The sequence below is a fragment of the Camponotus vicinus genome, unplaced genomic scaffold (assembly GCF_025532165.1).
Source record: "Camponotus vicinus isolate PSW18456_S1 unplaced genomic scaffold, iyCamVici1.0 SCAF_11, whole genome shotgun sequence".
In the NCBI taxonomy this organism is placed as follows: domain Eukaryota; kingdom Metazoa; phylum Arthropoda; class Insecta; order Hymenoptera; family Formicidae; genus Camponotus; species Camponotus vicinus.
The window spans coordinates 1,285,633-1,308,104 of record NW_028141947.1 but is presented as its reverse complement, the minus strand read 5'-3'; the positions used below and the strand labels follow the sequence as shown (position 1 = coordinate 1,308,104).

The 22,472-nt window shown below is 27.8% G+C and overlaps 1 protein-coding gene and 1 non-coding gene across 4 annotated transcripts; one reads left to right on the top strand and one right to left on the bottom strand.

The window, feature by feature from the left end:
* Positions 1 to 1,400: 1,400 nt before the first annotated feature.
* Positions 1,401 to 21,399, top strand: LOC145961481 (fatty acyl-CoA reductase wat). 3 transcript variants are annotated; one of them, XM_083081699.1, is made up of 10 exons: positions 1,401 to 1,653; positions 11,069 to 11,253; positions 15,157 to 15,490; positions 16,134 to 16,382; positions 16,640 to 16,785; positions 16,876 to 16,985; positions 17,213 to 17,408; positions 17,790 to 18,041; positions 18,454 to 18,711; positions 19,178 to 21,399. In XM_083081699.1, exons 3-10 carry the CDS (start codon positions 15,176 to 15,178, stop codon positions 19,278 to 19,280), a joined length of 1,629 nt encoding a protein of 542 aa, XP_082937825.1. In that variant the 5' UTR covers positions 1,401 to 1,653; positions 11,069 to 11,253; positions 15,157 to 15,175; the 3' UTR covers positions 19,281 to 21,399. The 3 variants fall into 3 exon arrangements, with proteins under 3 accessions (XP_082937825.1, XP_082937824.1, XP_082937826.1); XM_083081698.1 differs by lacking the exon at positions 11,069 to 11,253 and having other exon boundaries at positions 1,402 to 1,653; XM_083081700.1 differs by lacking the exons at positions 1,401 to 1,653; positions 11,069 to 11,253 and adding an exon at positions 1,843 to 1,862.
* On the bottom strand, positions 20,865 to 20,938 carry Trnai-aau (transfer RNA isoleucine (anticodon AAU)). Its single transcript has one exon. It is a non-coding gene; the product is annotated as a tRNA-Ile (tRNA).
* Positions 21,400 to 22,472: the final 1,073 nt, after the last annotated feature.

The window sequence follows — 22,472 nt, the reverse complement described above, 5'->3', positions numbered from 1 at the left end:
TACTGTTCGTGAACGGGTTTCTCTTCACGTAACATTTTATCCGGATAACCGCTATTAATCGGTCAAAGTTTTTATCGAAAATTCTTCTTCATCTACGTTTATTACATATATTACGTTTATTACGTACTTCATCGGCTTCTTCAGGAAACAGAAATTCAAATACGAGGCTATTTATTTTCGAAAACATTATTTTAAAAATTGCCCACATTAATCTATTAGAATGAGCGGTAGAAATAACATAGGCAAAGATAAATAAAATTCCTTAGCGTTGCATATAAATAAATTACATTTTAAAGGTAAACTTGTTTAAAATAAGATTTTTAGCCTTCTATGACGGGTATAATCTACAAATCACGGATGTAATCAACAATAACAATTTCATTAATCTTTCGAAAGGTTTTAAGGATTTGAATTTATAATCTAATTTATAATATTTTGTTTATACTATAGTACATAACAAAGTAATTTAACTTTCTACCGAACCAAGAATATTTTTTTGTCTATAAAAATAATGAATAATAAAATATTCATCTATTTTTGGGGATGCATATTTATAATATAACGTAAATCTTCCCCCTATCAATTCTTTATCTATATGAATTTATATATATTCTATTATACTCGATTTTTATGTATCTTTTATTATAAAAAATATAAAAAATATCAGAATAAAAATGGTGACATCTTTTTCGATCTCGCGCTGCTATTCCAAGATTAAGATGATTTTAATGACATGACTTTACAATATTTTTTACTTATAGTACAGAGCAAAATAATGTAATTTTAAATCTAGAATAATTTTTGTCTCTAAATAGATAATAAACAATAGACATACTTAGACATCATTTATTTTTGGATGTTTATTTGTAATAAAATCAGCAAGAAATCAGTAAAAATTTCACTAGTTTTACGAAAGATTTTAATGATATGATTGCATAGTATATTCATAATATAAAATGTATAATATATTATAATATTTTTTATTTATACTATAGTACGTAACAAAGTAATTTAATCTCTGTCATTTTATTTTTTATCTATAAATCTTATCTCTGTTATTTTGTTTTTATCTAATTTATATATGTTCTTCATTATAAAAAACATGGGATAAAAACGGTGATATTTCTTTGCATCTCGAGTCTATTTTTAAATTAATGATTTGCCGAAGAAGTCATATTGATATGCATATATTCATTCTTACGTTTTTTAAATCATCATTTATCTTTAGAAAATATCAATAGGATCTTTAATTCATCTTTAATTCATCCTTTAATTTGTCACTTGTATGAACGATGGTACAAGTGATGGAAGTAAAGGAAGAAGAGTATAAAAAGGAGGGGTACGGTGCTTGATCAGGAAGGGGTACGAAGAAGTAGGTATGGGAAAAGTGGGACCACTGCGAGGCTCAACCGGAGTGACAAAATACGGTCTGTTTTACTCGCGAAAAGTCGACGAGGCAGAAAAGAGGATTGATAGATCCGCACACGCGAGGAGAAAGTTATTACATACATACCTGTCCAGTATACCTGTCTACCTGACTACCTATCTATTTGCCTAAGCTAGCGCGATCATCCGCCTCGACTGCCTGCTTATCCACTACCGTTGCCGCTGATCTCTGGGGATTCCCTTTGTTAAGCATCTCTCGACATTAAGGTTAGTGAAAAATTAACATCATCCGAAATTGATACGCAAAACACGTCCGCACATAGCATCTGCGGTGAATTCGCGACGCGCTTTTCCTTTAGTTAGTAGCTTATCACTCGTTGCTCTAACGTGTTGTCTCGGCCGAGTTGACTTCCTCAGTCGACTTCTACTACTCGCGAGATTGCAGGACGTATTGAAACGTTTTTGCCAATAGAAGTGTAAGTGATTGAAATAAATATATTCTTTTAATAGATATTTCCTGATTAAAGTTTATCCTTTTATTCAATTTTGATGGATTGTGAAATTTGAAAATTAAATCTCGCGAAAATAGATGTATCGCATGTATAAATTTGTTTGCCAGATATATATCGTATTTTTTTTTATCGAAATTCGTTGTGCTCTGAAACTTAACAATTAAATCTAACGAAATATCTATCAAAAATGGTAATATACAAAATATATAAAATTTCATTCTTTTAAATCTTATCTTTTTATTAAAATATCATTAAAATATCAATTTATATTTCGACAAAAAATAAATTTTTTTTATTATTTTTTATTTCCCTTCTATTATGATATTTTTTCACTACATATGATGGAGATATTAGGTGGCATTGTTATCTATTGTTCCTGTCTTTTTTTTTAAATTAATAATTGCTGATGTTGATTAATTTTAGTCTTATTATTAATTAACTTTAACAGAAATTATTAAAAGACAAAAAATTGTAATATAATACATATTGCATAATAAATATAATATATATTATATAAACGTAATATATATGTTATATTATATAATAATATAAAATATGTTATATAATATATATAATATAATATATATTATATTTTGGTATTGATAGTCGATTCGTGATATTATTTTTCAAAATCTTTTTCTCTTTTCCTTTTCTCTTTCTCTTTTTCTTAAATATTAGATTTAAACTCTAAAAATTTAAAACAGATTTATTTTTGCGGAAATTGTGACAATTTTAACGGAAAAACCACACACACAAATATATTTAAAATATATTTAATAATATCATAAATATATCATAAATATATTTAAAATAAAATAAACAAATTATAAAAATATATTTCCATCGTCTAACATTAATAAAAATCTATGCGCATTCGTCATCAGATTAACTAATACATTTTTTGGTTTCTTTCGTTTCTAATTTTTATGAATTTATAATTCAAACATGTTGATGATAATTATAGTATAAAATACTAATATAATATTCTTATTTGGCTGCAAAAGCAATTATATATAATTAAATATTAAATATATTAATATTTAATACTTTAATAATCTCTTCTTGATTTACACAACTTTAATCGCAAATTAAACACACATCATATGAATATCATCATCGCGATATCTGTTTGCTCTCTTACAAAGTCACGCGTAGCGATAGGAAAATTTCTTTTTTGAAAACTTTGCCAACATGTAAATTTGGTCACGTATTTTAGCCTCTTTGTGTTTCTTTGCGGAATTTATAATTATAATTCTTTATCATTCGACATATCGCTCGAAAAGCAATTAATGTCACTTTGCGCGTAAGGGAAACGACTCGTGGCGGTTCCGGCTGCTCGAGCGTTGTAAGAGTAGTTTAGCGAGAAAATTACAGGATACAGAAACAACAAGTAAACTGATGTCAAGTACACATCAAAAGCATGATAATTAGAAAGTAACACGATATAATTTACACGCATGAATTAATGCAAAATTCAATAATTTCCTATATAATCTTAAATTTGACTTATCTTTCTTTTTGATATATATAATATATAAATTTCCTATATAATATATAGATATTTGTATATCAATATCAAAATAATCGTTTTGGCTTGATTTTAATAGCTGTAACGATAATGTTGACATGTTGTTGAAAAGTAATGACATGTACGTTAAATGTAAGATACCCTACATACGTAAGAAAGTATTCGTTACAAATGATTGCTTAATATTGCATTGTGCAAATTGCGCATACCTCTTGCGTTATTTGTAAACTTAAATCGATCAGATTCGTCAGCTATAAAATTAAAAATTTATAATTATGCAATATAACTACAATATTAATATAATAAATAGAGTATCATGAATTTAAATGACATAAACAAATGTTCTATTATGTTGGAAAAATATTAAACAATAATTTTAATAATGTATCCAGTTTAGATAATTGTTAATAATGAAATTGATTAAGAATGGAAATTGATAATTCGCGAAAAATAATAACTCTTCGTTTAATAAATAATAATATTAAATTTAAATAAACAAAATCGGGAATATATTCTGCACAAAATTTATAAAAAAATTAAATAAGATACCGCATTAGGTAACTAAACCAAAAAAAATTGTACAATTATCGAGAAACAGGAAGAATGACATTATATACTTTTATTTGCCATCAGTCTTATCTATTTCAAAAAATAGTTTTCAATTTTAGATTTTATAAAAATATAATTTTAACAAAAAATATAATTTCTACGAAAAAAACCTTTCTTTTTATGAAAAAATAATCATCTATATATATATGGTATATTTTTTAAACAATCAAATTGATCACTTTTTTTAGTGATGTAAAAAAGAATAAATATAGGAAATCTAATAATTCAATAATAATACTTCCATTTTAGAAAATATATTCGATATGTTACGATGCCTTTTTCTCTCCTTTCTTCATGCAACGAGAAATCGACCGGCTCCCATGATGATTTACATAAGGAGATATCCAAAACGATTGCGTTGCTGCTGATAGTTATAGATATTTATTGCCGTTGTATTAATTGTGCGCGTTATACATTTTCTATTTCAATTTTTATATCAGTAAATACAATTATGTAATGATATGATTACTAATAACGAACCTTGAGCTGCAGTAAAATCGATAGTGGAATTAATTATGTCAATTGAATCACATTTCGACTACTAATTAATACATCGATACTAATTAATACATTCATCTTTTTATAAATATTGTTTCCTTGAAAATAAATTATTTTCTTGTTATAATAAATAATTTAATAATTTTAATAAATTCTTCATAAATAATCTTATTATGTGCTTTAGCAAATTAAAAATTTACATTTTAAACAAAAAAATATAATTGAATATATTTTAGGATGCACATTTTAAGATTATAGACAGCACTCAATCATTTTTTATTCAGTTATACCTTCTCGATCTTCTAAACGCACATGATTTTATTTTTTTTACAAACTTTAAATCAAGTTATTCATGTCACTCGGCTCTTCGAGAAATCACGTATAATATATCCAAATATATGGCTACTACCACACTATTGTATAAGGAGAAAAATGGAACGCACCGTTACGGCACAAACATTTGCAGCATCCGTGTTTCATACCGTTATGTCGTCGGTGACTTATAATAAAATAAAATTTTTACGAACTTTTCGTTTTTTTAGTATTGCTACAGAATAAATTATATTATATTATATTATATTACACACAATATTTTTCAGAAATCACTAAATTTAGTTCAACTTTTATTTGTAAGAAATTTAATCTAATTTTCTGTAATTAATTTTTAAACGTGAAATATTTATTTCGCAAAGCTCTTTAACTCTAATATTGACACACCTATGATTTATTGATTTATATATTAAAAATAATCTGGTTTGCTTCTTTTCAGTTTATTTTTATCGATATTATATATATTATATGTATTATACGTATTATATCGATAAAAATAAATAAATAAATATGTATATATATATATAAAATCATTTTCTATTATATCTTAGAAAAAATTAAGTTTTTTTGTATGTTATCTTACGATAGCATATGTAAAATTAAATAAAGATTAAATTTTCGTACGTTAATGGATAGACTCGAGAGTATATCCATTTATACGAAAATTTAATCTTTATTTAATTTTGCATATGCTATCGTAAGATAATACTCTCGAGAGAGTTATCTATAAATAATTCAAATATTCGTATATATATATATATATATATATATATATATATATATATATATAAAAAGATTTAACTTCATTTAATTTTGCATATATTATCCTAAAATAACATACAAATAGCCTTATTTTTTCTAGGATATAATAAAGAAAAATAAAATCAGTTTGATTCATTAAGATTACACGAGCGTAACTTCGTTAAAGCATTGTTGCCCTGTTTAATGTAAATAGATGCATAGAATAGCGTGAAGTAACATCTATTTCTTACAAGGTTACGGAAATTTATACAAGTAACACTGAATGCGGAACTGTTAAACAATTTATCTATTGAGATGATTATGTGATGAAACATCGTTCTTAATCAACGTTTAAGGAATTGGCGAGCTTTATTCTTAACCAAGGTGTTCAACATCCAATTAGGATTACGTATGAACATTATTGCTATTAATTACGATGATTGTTTAAAACTCATCAAAGGCTATTCTGAGAGTGATATACCTTCAAGATAAAAGATGATCATAAATAATAATCGAAGCTATTGTTGCACATAATCGAAGCATTATAGGTGTGAAGGCCAGAACAATGTAGTTAATTATGGCAAAGTTACCTAATCACAATTGAAGTATTCTTCTTTATCTATGTTACGACTAATCTCGCAATTTCAAAGAAACATTGTTTTAATCAGCATACTAAATGATCAATCTTTTCAGTGTAGAAGAGATAATTATTTTTGCATTTTAATTTTGCAATAGACTGTGTAGTTTAAAAAAAATTATTACAATAGTATATTGTATAATATTTCTTTTAATAAAATATATTAATTTATCTCTTTTCTTTTAAACAGAAAATGTAATGTAGAGATATTATTGTTCTATTTTTATATAATTTTATTTTAGAGAAATTCTAAAATTTATATATATATATATATATAATTTCCAAAAGAAAGATATATATTATTGTAGAGAGATATATATTAGACATATGAGATTATTTTTCAGAAAAAAAATCTCTAGAATTTCATATATAAAATATTGTAAATAATCGTCCAAGAATAGTACCAAAATTAATTTTAGCTGTCTCGTACTCCACCGTTTCTCGACTAATGTAAGCTCATTTCTGTTTAGAGCCTTGAAAATACCCATCTAGAACGTAGCCAACGTAGCTCGTATTATATGTGGTTGTCTCCATCCCGAGAACAACCTTCACGCGTCCCCCCGAGGACGTGACCGCGAGATAAAGATTTGTGGCTCTTTAACGAGCGATTAAAACAATATGTTTATAAAAGTAATGCATGTATCAACATTGTACAATATTGTACGCCGCTTATATAGTTACGTGAGCGTAATAACGCGTTGCGTGTTGTGCAAGTGGAATCTTTCTCAGGCGTTTGCGTAATGTTTGAGCCTTGCCGTTACCACCGGCACCATGTCAAGTCTTCCGCGTTGGCTCATAATGAGCTCAACGCCTAAGTTATATTAGAATATTCGCTCCCCGACGCGGAAGTATGCCTAATCGAAGCCGTTCTTTTCCTTCCTCCCTCCGTATAATCCGACTAAATTTTCGGGAAGAAAGCACAAACGTGGGCGCGCGAGTGGGGTCGCGAGTAAATGAGACCTTCTTTCTCTTTCTTCTCTCCTTGGGCGCTCTTGTGTGCCCAAATGTTATACAAATATACTGGATGCTGTTCTCTCAAGCGCGCGACCTCCTTCTGGTACTTGGAAAGTAAACAGCTAGACCAATCGACGGAGGAATCGAAATATTGCCATCAATGTAGCGCAACGAATCTCAACGGATACGATGAATGGCATATTGGATAAGGTCATCTTTAACATTGAAATGCTAATATTTGCGACAAAATTAATATATGCATGATACGACTATTTTTTCCATCAAATTTACGCTACGCATATTGGATGACAAATACCTGACAGATTATTTCACTCAGCCATTTTAATTTTATTACTACCTTTTATATATATGTATTTATTAGTTTGTTATTTTTGTATCTAATGTCTTTGATTTCAAATATTCATCATGAGAAAAAAATTTGATTTTTTTTTTTATAATTTATATAATAGTAAGGAAAACATTATTAAAATGTGGTTACGAAAGTATGTCAAAATGAATTATATATTTACCGAAAAATAATTAAATTTATATGTTTATTACATTTGATCATCAACACATTATGTATTAACTTTAAATTTTAGATTCTTGATGTCGGCTCTCGAATATAAATAAACTTGTGTGATATTAATATTCGGGTAATAAGAGCCTATCGCGGATGTAATTGCGCGAAATTTTTTCTTGATACAATGATCAAGACTTTATTTGGAATAATCTCTTGGTTTGAGATTTAATTCCAACGACATCATACGTCATTATGACTCATACATTATGTATGAGTTTTATAAATTAGGAAACTATTTAATAAAATTTCTTGGTTTTTTTAAATTTTAATTATTATTTTTAAATTAAATAATCAACAAGTTTTCGAGCCTAAACATATAGTCTTAAAATTCTGAAGGAAAGTGAAATCATTTTAAGTCTTAAGATTGCCTCTCTATTAATTAAATTGGCAAAAACTAATAAAATTGTGTAATTTTATATTTGCATTTAAACATTTTACAATATTCTATATAAGGCTCTATGTAAATATATATATGGATGTTTATTTATATTATCTCATAAAATTGTGATAAGTACGAAAAAATTAAAAGGGTAATTTATTTGTTTCAAGGAAAAAAACTTTATTATATCTTAATAGATCTTAATTATGTATAATAATTATGTATAATAAGATCTATTATGATATATAATTATTATATTAATTATGTATAATAATATCTATTATATTATTATTATATATAATTATGTATAATAAGATTTATTTATGTTACAATTATAAATAATGTATACAACAATTATATATGTATACATATATAATTATATATAATTTTTTTCCATTTCTTAAAATTATACATTTAAAATTTATTTTACATAAAAAATAAAAAAAATAAAATTTTCTGATAATTTTAAAATTAGTCAATTTATAGAAAACAAATTATAATATTTACATAACAAGTCATAATAATATTTCACATTGTTTTTCCTGCACACAAAACAATCGTCTTCATTAATGAGTAAATAAAATTTTACTTCATTTTACATTCATTATTTTATTGCTTTAAACATGAAGAGATTTAAAGTATAACTATAAATTTCAACCTGTAATATTTTTAAAAATGAAATAAAGAGAGATGGATATGTTTACAAATTATTTTAATGATCACGTTCACAGACGTTGAGTATACATACATTGAATAAAATATTTTTTACTTAACATTTAAATTGCATAAAAATTGTTGCATCATAGTTATTATTGCACTAGTTGGATAAATAGAAAAACGCGGAATGTTTCTGTAAGTAATTAACACTGACTAGTTTTTTGAAAAAAATTGCGTCAAATGTCAGAAAACATACATTAACACTTGCTGAGTACAAAATCAACATATCGGATTGTTGGAAATTATAAATTTCAATTCAAATCAATTAAATCAATTTTTGAAAGAACTTTTTTCAATAGTCAATCTAGAAAATAAACAGTATTCATACATTTTATGTTCATTTTATTTTTTCTTCGTACATAAAGATTAATGAATTCATTAATGAATAATTAGAATAGAATTTTATATAAAATAAAATAGAATTTTATTTTGTATAAAATTCTATTCTAATTATATATATTTGCATAAATACAGAAATTTATGCACTATAAATTTTAATCTTTTATCTTTTAATACATACATTTTAAAATATTTTTATAAAAAGAGACTCACGATATATTTTATTCAAATAAAGTTGATTTAAAAGGAACTGAAGAACAAAATTTCAAACAAATTGATTTATTATTGATCAAATTTCTAAAGTATAACGATGAATAGTTATTCTTAATTCGACATTTAATATTTGTAATTTTTAATAACGGCGAAAGTTCTAAGATATTTTATCAAAGGCTATTTTATATATATTCGCCGACATTATTCGACGTAAACATATATACGTGATTGAATTTTCTCTTATCCGGATTCCCAGAGTCCGATAGCCGTAATCGGCCAGTCGGAGAAAGTAAAGAGCCGCGTATCCGGCGAAATTATCCGCGCCCGAGCTCTTTCAATTCCAGATGTGACGTAACCAGTTGTACGCAGATCTGCCAAGGCATATGGATGCTGTAGAGTTCTCGTAGAAAATTCAGCATATATTATATAAATTCGAAGACAAGTAGAAACGCATGAGATATTATTTATTGCATGTAAAAATCATTGAAAAGAAATATAAAGATTCATATATCAAGATAACAATGAACGTTTAAGATTTAGTGTGACGTACGTTCTTGGCGATTCTTGATCCGCAATTTTTTGCAAAAAACAGTGATAATTAAATTCTTCCTGTTTTTCTACTGGATTAAATAATACAATGATCATAGCTACTGATTAATGACGCAATTTTAAAGATAAATAACGAATTTTGAATTCGATGCTCAACGTACTCAAAGACTTCTATAATTCTTTGACGTATCTGTCACTCCTTTGCATTTTTAAAAACATTATAGGTTAAAATTTACATTTAACTTTAAATCTCTGTGTTTGATGCAATATAGTGTGAGAATGCAAAATGCAATAAAATTCTATTTATTTGTTAATGAAAATAATCTTTATGAATTATATATGAAGGAATAATAACATGATAAAAAGTATGTGACGCACTTTTAAAAAAGTCAAAAGACTCGTTAAGAATAATAACATAATAAAAAATATGTGACGCACTTAAGGAAAACTCAAGACTCGTTAAGAATAATTATATAAGTAAATATATATATATATATATATATATATATATATATATATATAATAACTATAAATCTTTTCAGTTTTTTTTATTATTCAAATGTTACTTTGTAAAAAATATGCGACACACTTTAAGAAGGACTCAAAAGATTGTTGATAGTTATATATATAATAAGTATCAACGAGTCTTTTAAGTTTTTCTCAAAGTGTAAAATATATAATATACTTAAAATATACTTTAAGAAAAACTCAAAAGACTCGTTGATGACTATTATATATATAACAACTATCAATGAGTCTCTTGAGTCTTTTTTAAGGTATATCGCATATTTTATATATTATTTCTCCTTCATACATAAAGTCTTTATTAACTAAATTATATAATTTTATTTATTAAATTAATAATAATTATATAATTTTATTTATTAAATAAATAAAATTTTATTTTTATTGTTAATAAAGACTCATACACACACACACACACACACACACACACACACACACACATATGTATGTATATACATATATATTTCAACTTATTTATATTTCTTATTTATATTTAATATAAAAGAGATATTTTATATAAAAGATATTTTATATTATTTAATATAAAAATAATATTTTTAATTTCTAGCATCTCCCCCAGTTCACCCGTTTTAAACGCTCCTGTGCGCGTTTTCCCGCCTGCTCGAGCTTTCTTTTCATTTCATCATTACATCTATGCGACTCAACCATAGTCAAAGACGACTGTCCAGAATTTTATTTCATAGGAAGGAAGGCTCGAAGTTCACGATCGACTTTCACCAGGCCGCGCTTCTGGTATGCGTAACGATTCGCTTGGCGGGTTGCCTACTTTTGATTCGCTTATTATAATTACTAGATGTAGCATCAATTATTTTTTATTAATATCCTCAAAGATTAATCAAGAAATGTAACGATATTGTTATGTAACAGCATAGCGGTACTATAATTTACATAATTCAGATTTCGGTATATTATCTAGCTAAAATATATTTTATGCTAATTATCACGAAATGAAAGTGAAACGTGCTTAAGTAAAAATAAAAAGTAAAAGCAGAAATAGTTGTTTTGAAATACATGCACGAAACAACATTTGAATAATTCTCTACTTTTACCATGAAGCATTTGTTGACTTTCAATTAATTAAAATTAATTAATCACACATTAAGCGTATTAGATATCTGTGTATTCATAATTCATGTATTTTATTTTTTGTTTTTTTTTTGTGGCACTTCCTCTAATTTCTCTTAATACTCATAATTCTCTTAATAATCATAAATTATTAAAGAATAAAATTTTCAAGACATTGTTAAAATCTTTTAACAATTTATATGATAAATTAAACGTGCAGCGAATAAATGACAGACGTCGTACAAAGAGTTTAACGTGTGCTGATATGAAATATTTAGTCACTCCAAACATTTCACAATCCGTAACTGTTATGTCACGGTTACGGTTCTCTTACAAAATGAAATGGTTTGCGACGTCGAACCGGTATGAAAAGTTTTGCAAATTACCTTTCTCTTCTCGACACAAATCTGCGTTTTTTTTCTGAACCTGCGTTATTCTGAAGCTGAATAAATCAATGTGATTTTTCTCGCTTTTAAGCAATGATATATGACGTGATTTCTCACACTTGTCTCATTGTTTGTCATTAATTCATTACATTGTGGACGATGAGATATATTTTATATCTATGTTTTATGTTTATAGATATTTATGTAATATTAATTAAATTTATAATTCCCTAGAAGAAATCCTGAAATTGCTTTCTTTGTAAAAAAAATTTGAAATATTCGAATTTTTTTCGGATGCTATTGGGTATTTTTATTAATAGCATTTGAAATAGTGATTCGTAAAAAGATTTGATCGAAGATACGAGATAAAATTTAAACCATCCTTTCCTATTTTTCTCTCCTTCGCGAATTAAAATTTTTTATTCTAATAAATTCTTTTAAGGCGAAATATTCCAGTGATCGCTGCAGAAAACATCCCACTTCGGTTATGCATTATTCACGCGAAGAATGAATGTATCACGAAAATAAGAAACTGAAAGCTGTTGAAGAAAGAAAGAAAGAAAGAAAGAGAAAAAGAGAGAGAGAGAGAACTGACTGGACGAAAGATTAATGGTACGAGCACAGTGATTTTTCTGTCCCGCACTAAAAGCAAAAATTCACCTGCGCGAAACTTCTTGTTTACTAAAATGCAGCAAAGAACGGCGTTTTCCTTTTGTGTTTCAAGTATTTATCGCGTATTAATTTTTCGAGTAGCAAACATCTCTACATTCATTCATCGGATACTAATTATCGATAACGTAATAGCTGCGCATGCATTACTTAACAACTTAACCGATTTTTGCACGATTGCGTATGTATTGGAAAGAGCTCTTGAAAAGCAACTCGGCAAATATTCGACGAAGAGACAGAATGTATGTACATACGGCGTAAATGTGTTATCGTTTGACGAGAGCATGAGATATGACTCTTGTTCAAACGTTACGTCCTTGGTAGGATTCGCTTTGAAGAATAATGTCCTTCATATAGAGGATATATTTGCTTTTTTTTCATGATATTTTAATAAACGACATTATTCTACTAACGGAATGGTCTCTGTTCAAAGGAGTTAGCATTATTGTTTTTTTATGATGTTGACACCTATGCAATATTTGTTTTTCTTCAACCAACAAAGTAAGCATTCGGAAAATGAAGTATCGATGGCTTGTTGCATAAGAGTTATACAGCAAAACAATATGATTTCCATTCATTAAGGCCTTTCAAAAATTCAATTTATATTATAAAACATATCAACCAAAAATTTGCATTGAAAGATCTTTGTAATAAATAAATATTTCTGTAATATCATTAAAACATCTCCAAAGATGTCATATTAGTTTCGAAATCAACAATTTGCCAAATAAGAAAAATAAATTTGAGCGTATTTCAAAATGTATATTTTTTTATATTCGAATAAAAACTTCTCTCAAAAATATTCACTTTTTGCGGACAATAAGTAAAAAGATATCTAAACATCGCTATAAATTTTTCTATAAAGAAAAGGAAATGTCTCTTTTGGGTATATAAAGTATGAAAGAATGTCTCACTTTAACTTTCATACCAAAATAACTCGAAAACATAGCTTTGTTAAAAAATATTATATTTCAAATAAAAGTGTGTGTTTTACCCTAATACTTTTATACACAGAATGATGAGTCAATTAGTGTAAAAAAAAAACACGTAATTAATCTTAAGAAAAATATGAATATGTAACGAGCAGCTATATATTTTTCCTAAGGATTATGTGTTTTCTTTACACTAATTATTCCTTTCATTATATTCTACATTATGTAGAAGAATATTTTTGCTTGAATATAAAAAATGAAAATAAATATTTTATGTTCAAAGCAAAAAAATACTAAACATACATCCTTTAAACCTATTCTTAGGTAAGCATGCAACCTTGCATTATGAATAATGTATTTATGAATAATCTATTTTTATATGGAATATTATGATCAATTTTATCCACAAGCATGTACGAGAAAATATGATTCTTCGTGACGATAATATCGCGATTCTCGTCCATAAAAATATTGAGGTAAAATTATCGAAAAATAAATATTTTATGAGAGATTGTATAAAATTATATTAACTTAAAGTATAAAATATCTTGTAAGGAATCGAGTTATATAAACAAATTAGGATAGTTCTATTTAAAAAACTAGGTTGATTTTCACATGGCTTTAACACCCCAAAATCGAATTAATATATCCCTATCTTTTTTTTCCCTTTCCAAATCTTATAACTTTGATTTAAAACATTTTTTATCAAAACGCCATATATTTTCGAATTATTACGGTGTGAAAGTTAAAATGGGACACTGTATATATTTAATGATATTCCATAAGGATAATACTAATTTTTTTAAATGATTCTTTTACGTAAACATCGGACACGACAAAACAACAAGAAAGATAGATATATATTTGATTAATATGCATATTTGTTTAAAAAATAGAATATAATATAATAAATTAAGATACTTCGCAAAAAATATGTAACTTCTTGTGATGCTGGATTGAATATCTATAAATAAAATCATCATTTATCTATCAATAAAATAATTATGGATATCAAATTAAAATAATACGCAAAACAGACCACATATATAATGAATAATATTCGAAGAATACTTTTATCTCTTCTTTTATTTATTAAAAAATTTGCCTTAAATATAAAAAAAATAATTTATAAAAAAATGAAAATAAATATTTGTTCAAAGCAATTTAAAAAAAAAACTAAACATATATCCTTTAAACCTATTCTTAAGTAAGGAGCACGTAATCTTGTATTGATAAATGGAGCACGAGAACCTTGTATGAATGAAATATACTTATTTTTAGTAATATTTATGATCAATCTTCAATAACAGTGACAGTAAATATCGCGATTCTCTTCCACCATGTATCTATCTGTCACGTGAATAAAAAGTGGGGTTCGCGAATCTCCTACATACAAGTGATAATAAGCGAGGCAAAACGCAACGCGACGCCAATCGCTTAATCAATCGGATGGACTGCGAAAGGCTCGCGAAAAAGGCAGTCATTTTTTAAATTCGACACGACGCGGCTCGTAACGCGCCGGGCTACGAATACCAATTAGATACGATCGGTTCGATGAAGAAACGCGGCTCTCGTCGTTGCAGGTGCAAGCCCGGAGAAGCGATGGTGGAGGTGCTTTTGGATCGTATCGATGGCCAGGAGGTGGCCGTTGTCGACTCGAATTGCATATCGGAATCACCGACGAAATGCTCGCTGACGGAGAACTCGTCGCCGATCAACGCCGAGAACCTGTCCCCGATTCAGGAGTTTTACTATGGTCAGAGCATCTTTATTACCGGTGGTACCGGCTTCATGGGCAAGCTGCTGATTGAGAAGCTTCTCAGAACGTGTCCTGGAGTGGCCTCGATCTATTTGTTGGTGCGCCCGAAAAAGGGTAAAGACGTGCACCAACGCACCGAAGAGATCTTTGACGATCCGGTGAGTCTTTGGAATTGCGACAAGATCCTTGATTCTGTAACCTAATCTTTGAACCTTGTCTTTTTACTCCCGACTGCTGCCAACCTACGGTTGGCAAAAGACGGAGGGAGTATGCGTTTCACCGAGCTCGGATCGGTTGTTATCTATCATCCTCTAGATTTTTAATTTAAAATTTAATTAAAATTTTATTTAAAATTTAATTAAAATTTAATATTATGATGATCCATAATATTGAAGTAAATAATTAGATGCAATCACACAGACATTAGACCTTAGTATCTTACTATTTGTACATGACATATATATACATATATGGAGTGTATAATACGTACATCGCACGTCAGCAATTAACGCTCGACACTGACGTCACGTCAACGTTCCATTTAATTTCTTTCAAAGATTATTTCTTTTAATATAATCAACTTTTTTATATCAATTTTTATATCAATTTTTTATATCAATTTATTTATCTAATCATACTTTGCTTCTTACAGAATTTTCGTATTTTCAATTAAAAGAATTTAATTTTAACACACCTAATTTTAGTACTCTATTAAGAACGTTAATATTAAAATAAACAAGACAATAAATGTCGCTCTTAATTCAACTAATCATTAATTAATTATTATTCCAATTTGCATAGCTATTTGTAAAACTTAGAGACGAGCAGCCAAAGTTTCGGCATCAAATCGTCGCTATAGCGGGGGACTGCAGTCAACCGAATCTCGGAATATCCTGGCAAGATCGAACCACTATCATTCGGGAAGTTTCAATCGTTTTTCACGTCGCGGCTACGGTCAGATTCGATGAGAAGTTGAAACTAGCGGTGCCAATTAACGTCAGAAGTACGAGAGACGTTCTGAATATTTGCAAGGAGATCCCGAATCTGAAGGTATTCTAATGTATAAAAATTAAAAAAAAAAAATAAAATCATGAATCACGTGACGTATTTTGAGTCATCTCGTTTTATCATTTATCCAGTCGAATAAATTTTCACGAAAAAATTACGATGTCAGACACTTGATTCATACAAATTTAAATAATGGAGTCAGAAATTATTATTAGTCGGGTTTCTTGACATACGATTGCTCATGTAAGCGTTCGTGTGTTTGACTTAAGCGCCATTATCATTTTATGCAATTTCCTCAGTCTTTTGTGCACGTGTCGACTGCGTACGCAAACTGTCCACAAAGAGTGATCGAGGAGAAGTTTTACGATTCGCCAATGGACTCTGACAAACTAATTGCTCTTATGGAATGTGTGGAAGACAAGTTGGCTGAAGACATCACTCCGCAGTACGTGGACTCTTCTCTATTTGAATTCTTAGCTTACTCGGGTAGAGGGAGAACACGCGAAAAGAAAAACTTATTTCTCGCTGTTTACAGATTATTAGGAAAATGGCCGAACACCTATACCTATACGAAAGCAGTCGCTGAGAATGTGATTAGGAAACAGGCTGGCGACTTGCCAATCGGCATTTTTCGACCCGCCATTGGTTAGCATATATTACCATTTATTCATAATAACATTCAATACTAGAGTATTTTAGTAAACAATGATAAATTCAACAAAAATTTTTAAGAGGAATCTCGAAATCTTGTATATAAAAAAACGTGAATTTAATTATCATTCGAATTATCTAATTATCTAAATGATGAAAATATTTACTTGGGAATTTTATTATATTATTTAATTAATCTTACAGACAAAATTTCTTTCCAGTGATTTCAACATACATAGAACCGGTGCGGGGTTGGATCGACAACTTGTATGGTCCAACGGGAGTTGCTGCCGGTGCTGGAACTGGATTGTTGCGATCAATCCATTGCGATGGTTCGGTTCATGCAAATGTGGTACCTGCCGATTTTACTGTTAACGCTCTAATCGCGTGTGCGTGGGATATAGCCAATATACGAAGGTACTATCATCCGTATTTTTTCCCTCTTTTTTGCCTTTTGTTTTTTCTTATCTCTTTCATGCCTCTTATCATTCATTGATGCGATTTGACGTCGCGCATCACGTACATCAAATATTAATTACGATTTAATCGTCAAATAACGCAAAATGTTTTGATATTATTGGCACGTGAAAAATTTCAGTCGAAGACGCTTGATTAGCCGAATCAATTTTTCATAAATCTATTTAATTACTGTTGACGCTTTACATTTTTTTGTGTGAGTAATTGTTTAATGTGATGTAAATTCCCATGTAGATATATGCAAAGGCAATCACATAAAAATTTCATCAAGCACTTGTGAAAATCAATGTGTCATCATATAACGTTGCATCATCGTTTCAGATCAAACGATAAATCGCATTCCGATATTCCGATTTATAATTACGTGTCTAAAGACAATCCGATAACTTATGATCAACTGAAAGATATGTCATCGAAGTATGGTCTTCAGATTCCCTCGACCAGGGCGATCTGGTACTACAGCTTCAGAAACAATAAACACAGAATAGTTCACCTATTCTTTGTGTATTTTTGTCATTTGTTCCCGGCTTTGTTGGTCGACACTGCGACTGTCTGTATGGGAAGACAACCGAGGTAATCGGAAACTTTATTTCAGCAAGTTAAAAAGAAAGCAAAAAATAAAAAAAATAAAAATCCCCTTTATGTTAATATTTATAAAAGCATTAATGTTCTAAAAAATGGATTTAAATATTTACATGCGATTTATAAAAAAATAAATAATATATATTTATATTAATAATAATTTTATATTAATAATAATAATAATTTATATTAATAATATTTTTTAATGTTTTTTTAAAATTAATAATAGAATATTAAATATATACATATAACAGATATAATTTAATTTAAAATAATTTAGAATGCGATTTAGAATGAGATTACACAAAAAAACAAATTTTCACTTTTCTTTCATATTAATAATTTTATATTTATGTGATTCTCTCACTGCTTATTATATAATATAAGATTGTGTATATTGCAGATTACTTAAGGTTTATAAAAAAATACATAAATTTATGGACGTGCTGAACTATTTTTCCACGCAAGAGTGGAAATTTACCAATAATCGGTTGCATGCGCTGATGGCGAAATTCACGTCTAAAGATCGCGAGAATTTCTTCTGTGATATACGGAATGTCGATTGGAACGTCTACTTCGAAACGTATATTAGTGGAATAAGGGTATATCTTATTAAGGATCCCTTGGACACTCTGCCGCAGGCACGCGTCAAATGGCAAAGGTAATGAAACTTATATATTCTTAGCGCGTTGCATTTAAAAGAAATTTTTTAAATTTAATATTAGTTTTTTATCTACTTTAATTATTTAGATACGAAATTGCATATACATGTTTATTTATTTCTGAATGTAACTTTAAAAATATTTTATGTAGAATTTATCACGTTCGATTTATAGTTCTTTATATAATACTTATAATAATATTTTGATAAAGAAACTGAAAGATTATGTATATATTATAATATTTGTGTGAGATTTTTAAATTTCTTGTTACTTCTGTTATTTCATTATATCTTAAATATTTAGATTTTTTTTTCAACACTTCGAATTCATAAATTTTGTGAACGCGGATTTTTTAAATAGAAAATATTATTATAATGTATAAATTATTATAAATGATGTCTCTTATATTTAACTTTATCATTTAATTATGAAAACATCAAATTGATCGAATAATTCGTATTACAGATTATATTGGAGCCATCAAACGCTAAAACTTATACTGGCCTATGCTGTTATGAGGTTCTCCTGGATGGCAATATCTACTCTCTTCAACTATTTCAAAGTGTGATAGGAACAAAAGTGAAGAAGGAGAATCCGGAAATTTAGGATATACGATTTAGGAAATGAATGGTAGAAAGCGTCTTGCTTTTAAAAAAGGAGCGTCACAAAAAAGCGTGAAATTTCAGAAAAACTCAAGAAGATAGGAATGAAAAAGTTAACGAAGAACTGTCGCATCATAATTCTGTACAGAACATGGTATTACGTAATACGAATAAATAAATACCAGACATAATAGAGACAAAGAAGAATTCGAGAATGGCAACAATTTGATCGTATTATTCTAACTTTGGAGATCTCCGCAAATAAACTGTAAGTATATAATTATATGTTACCCTATTTTTCCAAAGTAGACTTGTAGATGTTATATAAAAAAAAAATTTTTAAGAACCGTACTTTATTGTGCTATATTATAAGCAAGTTTATTATGGGATTATAGATTATAGATTATATTCGTTATGTATCGTAGCAATGATTAATTATGGCTTGAAAATTACTGACGATATAAAAACATTTTTATTAAAATATATATATTTAATAAAAATATTTTAATGAAAACGTCTAAAAATCAAGAAACAAATAGTATAAATTGTTGTTTTGCCTGTTTAATCTGAATTGTATTTTAACGGTTTGAAATTAATTTTTAAGATTATCAAAAAGTGTTTTATATTTTATGTTTTATACTTTTTATAGCTTTTATATTTCTATAAAAATCGAATTGATTAATAATCTTGAGCTTGATTACATAATAATTAGAAATAAAGAATTTGCTTTTGATGAAAACATTTATAAAAATAAATTAAAAAGACAAAACTGAGAGAGACACAATGAACGAATTCTTAATTTGCGCAATCTGATTTGGCCCACGATTATGCTTATCTGCATTGTTTACACTTTTTTTTTCATGAATCAGCATTTAACGTGTCCGCGATATTTCGATGAAGAAAGAAATACTTAACGAATACACATTGTTCCGTGAAAAAAAAAACATTATTTATACTTAATATAATTGTTCATTTTTACTTTGAGTTGAATATTAAGTATACACAAAAAAAAAACGAGCGAACCAAAGGGCTCTCTCAGACATTAAAAGCAGGAATATTTTGTTGACATAATTGTATTGATGGCATAGATATGACATATATTATATAGACATGTATAATAACACGTGTCGTGTGTGCAGTCGTTTATTTGACAATATACGGGTATATATCGAAATGCATAATGAATATAACGAAATACAGTAGTTATTTTAAGAGTAACACATGTTTGTTGCAAATGTACCGAGAGAGATTTAAAATTTAAAGATCAACGTAATCATTGATTCTTTTACTTATATTATTATATTTGACTCAATTTTCGATAAAACAATGATTATAGCGATCAATCCGAAATTATATAATTGAACGATATTGAAATCATAGCACATAATAGTGTGTTTAATATTCCTATCGTTCTTTATATTATCAAAATAAAAAAAATATTGCTACATCCTGTATTAACAATTCTATTTATTTTTATTTTAAATAATATCAAAATTATTAATATTAATTATTTTAAGTTGTTCGAAATCAAAAAGTGTAAAAAAAAAAGTTGGCCCATGGGGGGATCGAACCCGCGACCTTCGCGTTATTAGCACGACGCTCTAACCAACTGAGCTAATGGGCCATCCGTTGAACCATCTTACAATAACTTCTTTTCATTAGAGAACACATGATTTTTCATTTAAATATTATAAGTAAATAAAAATACGATAAAAATATAAATATTGCAGATTATATTTGAATTATCAATCCTCCTATTTATATTTAATAAATAATTTAAAAGATTTAGAAAAAATGAATATAATTGTTCTTCGTATCTTTTCTACTTTTTTAAAACATTTAATAAAATTTGAATTATAAATGTATAAAGATAAAATGATAGATATATATATATATATATAAAAGGAATAGAAAAATATGTATGGCAAATATGTGAGTGTCGAATGATATATATGTAGTATGATATAGCGGTTATTGTTACAAATATATTTTATCTTTTACATTTTGTTACGATAACTTTGTATCAGATTTTGTAAAATAAATATTGTTGTATATATACATAAAAATATATGAATATTATCCATATTGTGTGTGTCTTCTTCATTTCTATTTTCATCTGATATTCCCAAAGAATGATATTATCAGTGAATCGACAAAATATAATTGAAATAATGGCAGTCATGAACCGAATTTTTTTGTTAAAAATTACTGCATATTTTCTTATATTATTTATATATTTATATATTTTTATAATTATAATGTAGTATATTTAAGAAAGATTATTATCTTATAAAACAAAATAGCAAAAAAAGCAACGATTTTGTTTCAAATAATTACGAAATGTTTCACCTCTAATGAAAAAAATTCGAAAATCTTAATAATAAATAATCATGCTATCTCTGTTAATCACATCTGTATTAATTATTATCGAGTATTTATATGTATATCAGTCAAAATTATTCTTGAATGAGGTTGGTTATACATACCTCGCGACATGATGATGTACTCTGTTCGATTTCACCGCATTTATCCAGATAATGTCAATGTCACAAATATTTTATATGCTACACACACACGCACAATATTAAATAATGTCTAATAATAACACATAATTCTCGTGGAATCTTCAACTCAAATTCTCGCAGGGCCAACGATACCTCACAAATATTTAAAATTATTAGATATATTCAAACTAGCTTGAAGTGATTTCAAGAACTCGCCACAGATGTCGCTACTGTTTGGACGATAATTTCAGAAAGATGCATCTTAAGCAGAATTCACACTGCATCCAATGTGATATTTAATAGATATTTAATAAATATTTAATTCGATATTTAATAGAAGAGCTTGTTTTCTAATGATTTTAATATTGTGGGATTTAAAAACGAAAGCTTTTTACTGTCAATCGTGCAGTGTTTTTGTTTTCGGGGACGCTTTCTCGCGCATGCGCGTTAGGGCTCGTTCCCACTGAGCGCGTCACGCGTCGCGTCGACCAGCGTGAGCCAATCAAAACATCCCATTGTAATAACACGGAAAACATGTTATTACAATGGGATGTTTTGATTGGCTCACGCTGGTGACGCGACGCGTGACGCGCTCAGTGGGAACGAGCCCTTAAACGTGGCCTTAAGGTACATACATATTAAATTTATAAGAAA